Source organism: Orycteropus afer, unplaced genomic scaffold (genome assembly GCF_000298275.1).
Source record: "Orycteropus afer afer isolate SDZICR_OR568_19922 unplaced genomic scaffold, OryAfe1.0 scaffold00246, whole genome shotgun sequence".
In the NCBI taxonomy this organism is placed as follows: domain Eukaryota; kingdom Metazoa; phylum Chordata; class Mammalia; order Tubulidentata; family Orycteropodidae; genus Orycteropus; species Orycteropus afer.
The window spans coordinates 42644-53461 of NW_006921833.1; the positions used below are offsets into that span (position 1 = coordinate 42644).

General features: G+C 34.5%; 1 protein-coding gene across 1 annotated transcript in view; it reads right to left on the minus strand.

Moving 5' to 3' along the window:
- The window catches only part of GABRG1 (gamma-aminobutyric acid type A receptor subunit gamma1), a 155642-nt gene that overhangs the window by 5917 nt on the left and 138907 nt on the right, over window positions 1-10818 (minus strand). Inside the window, exons 6-8 of the mRNA XM_007949425.2 lie at window positions 8618-8755; window positions 8378-8530; window positions 2554-2765 (exon numbers count right to left, since the gene is read on the minus strand). Of these exons, the coding sequence (XP_007947616.1) occupies window positions 2554-2765; window positions 8378-8530; window positions 8618-8755 (503 nt within the window). The remainder of the gene's footprint in view (window positions 1-2553; window positions 2766-8377; window positions 8531-8617; window positions 8756-10818) is intronic.

The following is a 10818-nucleotide window of genomic DNA, read 5'->3' on the forward strand; positions in this document are numbered from 1 at the left end:
TAGGGAAGTAGATTGCCCCATCTTCCTTCCGAGGAGTGGCTGGTGGGTTTGAACCGCCAGCCTTCTGGTTAGCAGTCAAGTGCCTTAGCCACTATGCTACTAGAGCTCCTAATATGTACCATATATAGGCTAAAATAATGTCAAATTGAGGGAGTCACAGCTAATTCTGCAATGCAAGTCCTCAAATTTGTAACATCACCAATGAGCTCTACTTTCTCGGAACTTTGTGAGAAAACAAAATAAAAAAATACAAGTTTGGCCTTTGGAAGTATAACATGAGAAGTAACATATCACATAAAAGTAAAGGAAATTCCTATGAAGAAATTAATTAAAAAATAAGGAGATGATAAAAAAAGGACTGAATCCTCCTAAAACTTACAACAAAGGTAGGAAGAACCTATGCCTCATTATACAGGCTATAAGCTACCTCTACATGTATGTTTTACTCAATTCTCATTTACCAAGAAATTTTGGAACAATCATGTCTTGAAAACATTTTCTAGAATTAGGTATGATGTGTGGGGCTTTTTCGTTGATTGTAGAGGAAAAGAGTTACATTTCTGAGCTCTATTATGGACAACATTATGAAGAATGAGAATTCTAAAATGCTTAATTTGCTCTTAAGAAATGAATCAAGAGGTGGTGATTTGAACAAAACAAGGAAATAGATAATGCAGGGTTAAAAATTGAAAAAGATGTGCAACACGGTTTATCCTTTAACTTTACTTATTCTATCTGTATATGTAACAAAAAAAAACATGAATCTCGCTCTATGAAGAACCTGACATCAGTAGTAGAGGAAGACTCATTAACAACCTACAAACTGTGATGTGAAGGTAATACAACCTTCCTTGTCAAAAATGAAGCCAAATTGAAGCATTTAATAATGAAGCTTAAAGACTAAAAGTTCCATATAGATTACTCCTGAACATGAAGAAACAAAAATCCTCATAATAGAACCAATAAATAACATCATGATACGTAGAGAAAATTAAAAATTAAAATAAGAAATCTCAAGGATTTAATTTTACTTGAATTAATGACCAAGAATTCAAATGATATATTATATTAAGAAAATATGTGACAAAAAAACTCTTTAATGTTTTAAAAAGCAAAGATGATACTTTAATGACTAATGTGTGACTGACACAAGCCATACGTAGTCTTTTCAATTGACTCAGAGGTAAGAGAAAGTTGACAATGAAAAAGGGAAACAGAAGACATGATGTGTTCAAACTGTGGTATACCAAACCAAACCAAATTCACTGCCATCAAGTCAATTCTGTCTTATAGCGACTCCCTTTGGATTTCCAAGGTGGTAGATCTTCACGGAAGTAGATTGGCCAGTCTTCCTTCCATGGAGTGACTGGTGGATTTGAAACACCAACCTTCTGGTTAGCAGTCAAATGCCTTAGGGGCTAAGCCACCAGAGCTCCTTAAACGGTGGTATAGGCAAAGCACATTGAATACATCATAGATCGCCAGATGAACAAACAAGGTTGTCTTAGAAAACACAATCTGGAGGCTCCTTAGAAGCAAACATGGCAAGACACTTGGTCACTTAATTTAGACATATCATTGGGAAAGACTAATAGCTTAAGTAGGGCTTCAAAGTTAGTAAAGTAAAGGGTAGATGAAGATGAGTGAAACACTCATCATGATGGATTGAGACTGTAATTGTCATAATGAAATCAAACATACCAACAATTGTGAGCATGGCGCAGGATGTTTTGTTCTGTTAGACTTAAGGTGACCATGAGTTAGAGCTAACTCACAGGAGCTAACAACAATGAGAACAGACAATATAAAAAAGGGTACAGAAGCTTGAACTCTGGTGTCAAGAAAGACTTGAGTTTGATTCTTGTTGTTGTTGTTATGTTCATTTACTAAGCCTGCTCTAGTACAAAATACTAAGCCTGTACTCACAAGACTGTTGTAAGGAGAAATGAAATCATACATTCAAAATGCTTAGAAAATTGCTGAGCACACTCATTAACTATTGGCTATTACATTCAGATTATCAAAATTACTATTATAAAATAAAATACAGTCAATCATCTCATGCTTAATTATAGTAGAATCAATAGCATCAATTCTAATATACTGACTCGATGCTATATAAATTAAAGCAGGTATATAATTGGGAAGGGGGCGTAAGGGCATGAAAATATACAAAAATCAGAAAGAACTTCATAGTTTTCATCTCTCAAAAATTAATTTTGAGGGCTACCCACTGTCAGAAGCCCAAATACCAACATAAAAATAGAATCATGGTGAGATTTTATTTAGTATTTTAGGTATAAAAAATCTATCACTTATGGAAATTTTCATAGCTTAAGAAACCACTCTTTTCAAGGGCCATTCAATAGTCTTTCTAAGTGATAATATATTTGCCTTAGTGGTCAGTATTAAGTATTCTAGTTTCACCTCAATTTTATTTATCTGTTGCCTTATATTTCAAGGATCTATATTATTCTATATAATTAGAAAAAGTACATTCAAACCAGTATTTCTAGGTACCTTGCTATTTATGAAATAGAATATTTTACATACTGAGGCCTTGTTTTTGAGCTTCCTGTCTCTTGTAGTCTTTCCTTTTTTGTTACTGGTAAAATAATGCAAGGTTCCATATTCCATCAAGGCTGCAAAAACAAAAATGAAACAAACGGAAACAAAGAGATCCATTGCAGTCACATAAGAAACCTTAGGTAGAGACTTCCTGGCAATTGTACTCAGGGTTGTCATAGTCAGAACCGTAGTAATACCTATGGAGAGAAAGAGAGAAAGACAAAATTAAAAAAAAAAAAAAAAGAAAAAACTGGGAATTTAAGGGACTGCTTTTATTCTTGCATCTGATTTGCCAATGTTGTAAGGGGAAATAAACAATGGAAACAAAAGGATATGATTACTAGTGATTTACAGAAAAAATTACTAGTAACCATAGCTACATAATATTCCATGTCCTCTTTGAGTCTCTTTGTGAATTTTAATCATTTAAATTACTGTGGACTGCAAAATATTTCCCCATAACCATCCTGCCTTTTCTCCACGGTAGCTGAATCTCCAAAGTTTAGCTGATTGTTGGCTGCCTAGAAGAACACCTTAATTGCCAGCCTCCTTTGCACCTGTGTGTGGCCACGTGGCTAAATCCAAGGCACGGTAAGTCAAAGAGGACCAGCATGTGATAAGTAATGTCTAATAGATAACATTAAAAAGACAGGTAACACCCCTCTTTCCCTCTTTCTCATTGCTTTCTGCTGGAATATAGTGGTCAGAACACTAGAAGTCATCTTGTACTATTAGATGATCTTGAGAATTCAAGTCATACAGAACACGACAAAAACCTAGGAGCATGGGTCTCTCGCATCAATATCACCTCTGGACTTTTATAGGAAAAATAAATACACTTGTAGCTAATTGAAGAGAGAGTGACTGGAGACTTTCCTTTATGTACAAATGAAAATTAAAATGTACAATTAAAAGTAATCCAAAAAATTGTAATGCATTGTTATAGGATGTCTTGGATTTGCCAGTCTCAAAGATTAAATAAAAGGGATACTTTAAAGCATAGAATAAATATTCATATTTTGAAAAATATAGGACACAATATTGGGAAATCACCTCAGAGTCCCAGCACATGCATCCATGCACACACACACACACACACAGATGCACATATACACACACACATATAATTCTGTATTCTAAAATATTTGAGGAAAAGAAATAGTCTTATGTAGAAAGTCAAAAAATCTAGTGCCTTCTTTTGTCTCCACTAATACTGTGCGCAAGTTACACTCTCCATATATTTCCTCATTCACAAGAATAAGGAGGCTAGGTTACATTTACGCCTGTAATGTTTTTCAAAGATAAAATAGACTTATTTTGTGTAGCTTATTCTAGGAGTTGAAGAGTTAAAGTGTTCATTATAACCTGTGTTTATATTTTTGAAGCTGTCAGTCCCTCTACTCACTGGCTTTCTTGTGGCTCTAACTTCTATTGATTAGGCCATCCAATTCACCACTGCCCATGCTCTAACTCTTCTCACCTAACTCGCCATAACTTTTATTCTTTGTCCTACCACATAGGGCCCTATGAATGGATTTGTTTACTCTCTCAAAAGTTCTAAATAGACTACCAGATCCTTCTTAAATTGGTCAAGATTTTTAGAGTGGCATCAGCTGTAATGAAAAAAAAAAAAAAATGGTAGGGGCTGCAGCAGCAGAATCTCTTTTGTATTGTGAAGGTGATGTTCCCTATTTTCCTCATGTCTCCATTGAGATGTGTCTTGGCAGTCCCTCTGAAACATGCATCATTTTACTTTCATCATTACATAAGGTGAAAACAAAAAAGAAAAAGATGACATAGTTGTGACGAATTTGGAGCAATGAAGACAAACTTCGGTTCAATCCCCAACTCCTTTCACCTATTTATGCTGACCTTATGAAAGCTTGTTAACTCCTCTTTCCCATTCATTGAAATAATAGATACAGTATGTGTGTGTTGGGTGCCACTGAGTCAATTGTGACCCATAGCAACCTCACGTGGAAGGGTTTTCTTTATTGTAATCTTAGGAACACGGAGAACCAATTCTTTCTCCCTTAGAGCCACAGCATGCGTTTGAACTGTCAAACTTTTGGTTAGTAGCTGAGCATTTCACTGTGTCAGCAACACTCCTTAGTTACAACATAAATATAAATAAATATAAAAGGTTTTTAATTATTTGTTTAGCTTCTTAAAATGGAAACTTATTTAAGTCTTTCTTCTTTCTAATATAGGCATCTTAAAACTATAATTTTCCCTCTAAGCATTGCTTTAGATGCATCCCAGAAATAAATAAATATAAATGTGTGTGTGTGTGTGTGTGTAGAGACAGAGAGAGTTTTTAATGAAAATTCAGTTTCAGTTTTAACATTTTCTAAGTTCCCTTTAAGGACCTCTAGTGGTGCAGTGGTTAAAGCATTCAGCTCTTAACGAAAAGGTTGGCGGTTCAGACCCACCAGCTTCTCTGCTGGAGAAAGATAAGACAGTCTGCTTCTAAACATGTTTACAACTTTGGAAACTGTAAGAGGCAGTTCAACTGTGTCCTATGGGGTCACTATGAGTAAAACTTGACTCAATAGCTGTGTGTTTTTGGGGATTTAAATTTTCAGTTGATATATTGTTTGACCCATGGATTATATTAAAGATCATTGTGTTATTTCCAGATCTGTGAGGACTTCACAAGTAATCTTCTTGTTATTACTTTTAATTTATTTCAAGTTTGTTCAGAGACTGTACTCTTGAAAACTTTCAGTCTTTTGAATTGTATTAAGGTTTGTTCTGAGCCCTAGCATATGATGTATCTTGGTTAATGTCCACTGTGTCTGAAAAAAAAGAAGTGTATGCTGCAGTGAGTGCTGTTGCTGTTGTCTTTAGTTATTTTCAAGTCAATTCCAACTAATGGATACTACTATGTCTTCAGAGTAAACTACACCAGAGGGTTTTAAAGGCTTGTGACCTTTCATAATCAAATCTCCAGGCTGCCTTCTGAGGTTCCTTTCTATGGGTATAAAAGCCAGCTTTTCAGATAGTAGTCAAGCACTTTGCCATTTATTAAGCAGATTAAGTACTTGATTTCATTCAGCTGTTCTACAACCTAATTGACTTTTTTGTGTAGTTTTTTCTGTCAATGAGAAAGAGAATGTGAAATATGTCGAACTGTGATTACTGATTGTCTATTTTCCTATTATTCCTGATAACTTTTGCTTCAAAGATCTTGAAGCCAAAACTATATATAAAATATTTGTTTAACTTAAAAAGGACACAGTTGACTTCCTAATAAAATATGTCACAGTTCATTATAGCAGGGGAAAAAAAAAATTAGAGCATTAAGAGGATTCATTAAAATATTTCTTCTATGATTTCCCCTCTTCAAGATCCTACCATAGTTCTCTATCACGTTTGGAATAAAATCCAAAGGTGATATTTGTTGTTGTTGTTGTTATGTGCCATCAAGTTGGACCCAACTCCTAGCGAGCCCTCCTTGGGTTTCTGAGACAGTATCACTACGGAAGTAGATTGCCCCATCTTCCTTCCAATGAGTGGTTGGTGGGTTTGAACTGCCAGCCTTCTGGTTAGCATTTAAGTGCTTTAGGCACTATGCTACCAGAGCTTCCAAAGGTGATATAACAACCTGCAAAGAGTTACACAATAAACCACTGATCACTTCTCAATCTTATTTTCTACCACTAATTGGTCACCTCTAGGCATGGGTGTCTACTTCCTGAAACACAAGCATGGCATGGCAAAGAGGGTCCCAGTTTAGAACATTCTCACTTGCAGTTCCCCGTGCCTGGACTTCCATTTCCCAGATATCCACGTTTGCCTTGCTCCTACACTTCATTCAAATCTCTATTTAAATGACACTTCCTCAAAGATGCTTTCCCAATTTCACAATTTTAAATAGCAGTCATCACATCCACCTACAACCCATGCCACTCCTTAACCATTTACTTTGTTTTCTCTTCAGAGCCACTGTTACTCACTGACATTTTATTAAATCTCTTTTATATTTATATATTACATGTATCTGTTACAAAAATGTAAGTGCCGTGGACATGAGGATATTATATCTTTTGTTTACTATTAGCACTGCAGCCCCTAGAACACTGTCTGTCACAGAGAAAGCATTTGATAAATGTTATTTAAAAGGGAATGTTGAATACATGATCTCACAGTGTTGTCCTTCAATGATTATGTATGTGTGTATTACATGTGCATGCATGTATGTGTATGTGTGTGTGTATATATATAAATATTTTTAAAAATTCTTGATTCTGCAACTACATAGGACAAAAATATACGAGACATAATCTTCAAGCAAGACTTATCTGCTATTTATCTTTAAAATTGATGTGTCAACCTCAAAATAATGAATTCTCCTAGAAACACAGAGATTCCACAATTAGACTTCCTGTTTCATAGCATTCCGGTATATGGCAAAAATAGTTTGTTCAAATCCTCTTTGGAAAAGAAAAATGGAAATAGTATTTAAAAAATAAAATTCAGTTTGTATCATACTCATGGTAGCATACACAGGACCTACAATAATTTATACAGTTTTAAATAGAAAAAAATTTGAAGTAATTATAGGAACCCAAACACAAGTAAGAATGGATTTTGTCTAGTAACTATATATATCCTCTGTTTAGACTCCCAGATGAACTGCATTCTAAATATAGAGCTGAGTGCCTCAGGCTATGTTCTTGACACTTTTGTGTGATGTGCCTTTTACTGTATTTATTAAGTGGTGTTATTTATTCACTACCCTATAAAACACAGGAAAACCTCCTTATGGTTGAAAACATAAACTGTCCCAACTTTCTTTGTTTTAAAGATACTATTACTAGTAGTGTAACTCATGCCTCACATAGAGCTTGGGAATGAATCAAATGATAAATAATTTTTCTCTGAATATCAATAACATGAATATAGTTGTGTCATTTTCCTTTAAACAAATGTATAATAATTAGTCACTTGTTTCATATGTGATAACAAATATTGAAATGGATTGTCAAAGAAATACAACAGAAGTCTATTTCATCAAGTATACACAATAAGTTATCTTTTTATAATCGATGTCATTGCACAGGGAACTATCACATAGTGACAGAAAACTTACACATTCTATAGATTACAGAAGCCCAGGAGCTTCTTGTTGCTTTCAGCTACCTCCCCTTGGAATACTTGAGTGCTAATTAGCACCACTGTAAGAGCAAGGATTTCAAGTGTATAAATGAGTCAACAAATACTGTTTAGTAGTGACTTGGCAAAAAAATACAAATAAAAAACTTTGTTAATCTAAATAAGATTAAGAGGGACCATATGTGATTTATAAAGGAGTTCTGGTAGTGTAGTGCCTAAGGCACTTGACTGCTAACCAGAAGGCTGGGGGTTCAAACCCACTAGCTACTTCTCGGAAGAGAGGTTGGGCAATTCTACTTCCGTAGTGATACTGCCTCAGAAACCCAAGGAGGGGTCGCTATGAGTCAGCTCTGACTCGACAGCACATAACAACAACAACAACAACAAAAAAAAAAAATGTGTGATTTATAAGTATTAATTCTTGCTGTGTATCCGTGCTTCCTTTAAATCCCATTAGAAGGAAAAATAAAGAATTTCCTGCAATTTCAAGTTCTTTGCTGTTCTATTTCCCACTTTTTTTTACATATATTCCTGTTAATATGGTATTGCATTAGAGTTTCTGTCATGTTTTGACTGATTATAGAGTAATATTCTTCTAGAGTATTTATAATACATTCAACTATAGACTTCAATCATATTAAAATGTTTCTAAGAGACTTATAATACTATATCATGATATCACATGCCATACCCAGCGATGTTCTTGCAGGGACTGCATCTTTATTGATCCAAAAAGACACCCAAGAAAGAACAACTGTCAGAATACATGGAATGTACGTCTGAATAGTAAAATAGCCCATCCTTCTGCTCAAGTCAAAAAAAATAGTCATGATAATATAATCCCCTACGGAGAAAAAAAAAATCTGTTATAGTTTAGCTATAAAATATACAAAAGTATAGAATCCAATCAATAGACTTAAATCTTCCTTACCAGAGATTGTGTGAGAAATTTCAGTTGAATTCCGTAACCCTACAAATGCAAACTGGTATAATCTCCAGTATTTAGGATCAGCCACTTCTACAGAGGGTTTTTTCCATTTATACTCAATTTCATTTTTAGGGTATCCATCTAGAGAAAAATGTTCAAATTAAATAATATATAGATTGTTGTGTTGTTGTTGTTATATGCTGTCAAGTCAGACCCGACTCATAGTGACCTCTCCTTGGGTTTCTGAGGCAGTATCACTATGGAAGTAGATTGCCCCATCTTCCTTCCGAGGAGTGGCTGGTGGGTTTGAACCACCAGCCTTCTGGTTAGCAGTCAAGTGCCTTAGCCACTATGCTACCAGAGCTCCTAATATATAGATTGAAAAGGTCTAAATCTATTACCATTGCAATAGCAGTATTATCAAAAGACAAACTCTTGGAACTTCTTTCTCATATTTTAAATTATTAGATATAAATATGGAAAATATTGCATCATTACACATACACACATACACAAACACACACATATAACTCCACTTAAACCAAAAAAATAAAACTTTCTCAGTACATGTGCCTACTCCAATGTAGTTCTCCCTTTCCCAAATAAAGGAAACTGCTATCTTCAATTCTGTAATAATCCTTCCCTTGTTTGTTTGTTTTTGTTTTATTATTTGTTTGTTATGGATTTGTCTACACAAATCTCTGAAAAATATAGTTTAGTTTGTATAGTTTTTAAACTCTATTTGATTATAGCCATGCTGTATTTTTTGCATCTTCTGCTAAGGAGCTCTGTGGTTCAATGAGTAAGGCATTTGGTTGCTAATCAGAAGGTCATTGGTTCAAACTCACCAGTTGCTCTGCAGGAGGAAGATGGTGCAATTTACCTCCAAAAATATTTACAGCCTTAAGAATCTATGAGTCAGAATCAACTAGATGGCAGTGACTTTGGTTTTCTGAGTTTTACCTCTCTTACACTTGTGAAAGTCCTCTATGCTACTATATGTTAGTCGTAATAAATATACTCCATCATAAAAATGTACCAAAATTTATTTATCCATATTACTGGTGTATACATTTGGAGTATTTCCAGTTGGCTATTACTAGCAGCAATGCTAATAGTATTACTGCACACATCTCCCAAAACACATACCTGCCAGAGTTTCTCTGGGATATAAAGTGAAGTACAGAATTGCTGAGTCACAAGTTACATATAGTTTGAACCTCCTGAGATATTGTCAATCTTTTTTTTTTTTTTTCCCATTGGGAGTATGCTAACATATTATTTCATTAGCCAAAGTGTGAAAATTCCCATGGATCCATATTCTCATCAAAAGTTGAAATAGATAGTCCTCTTCATTTGTACTGGTCTGTGAACTATATTTTATTTCACATATTCCTGATTATGAATGAAACCAAAAACTTTTTGAGATTTTTTTTTTTTTTTAGATTTGGGGTTTCTTCTTTAGGAATTTGTTTGTTCAATTGCTCATTATTTTATTGTTTTTTCTGTTGTTTGTTTGTTTTTATTTTTTTAGGTATGAATTTTGTTCAATCTAATCTAAATCTAATCCTTTGTTTTGTTTGGGTCTTAAATGTGTTTGTTTACTCTGTGGTTCCCTAGAACAGAGGTTTGTTGTTTTAAAGAGAATTTGTTTTTGTCTCTACCACATGCCAGAGATGTCCCTAAATTATTTCGAACCGACCTGTGAAGGAAATTTGGGCTGCAAATTCATATGAGAGCAGGCTTGTGATTATATCCTCCCATGGACAGTTATTTCACCCTGGCATGTAAGGTGTAACGGTTGAGCGCTTAACTGTGTTTCCTTATCAGCCATCCTATTAACTGTCATCTCTGATGATCTGTTTAATAATCTGTTTTTCCTTTCCTCTATTTTCTTTCTCTCTCTAGAGATCTGGCTACTTGTTTTTCCTGTGTTTTTGGTTATTTTTCACTACAGAGTCAATACAGTGTAGTCATAATATACAGTGGTGTGGGCACAAATAAAAACAGTGAGCTAGTTATTTAACTTCTTTGAGTCTCGTGATAATAATATTTAAAATAGCAGGGGTTTTAAATGAGATCTTCCATATCTGTATTTTGTGAAATACTAGATATAAAAGGTTTGGTACACTAGTGGGCTCACAGACAATGGCTGAAAAAAGTGCTAAGACACTTAACTACTAACCAGAAGGCTGGTGGTTCAA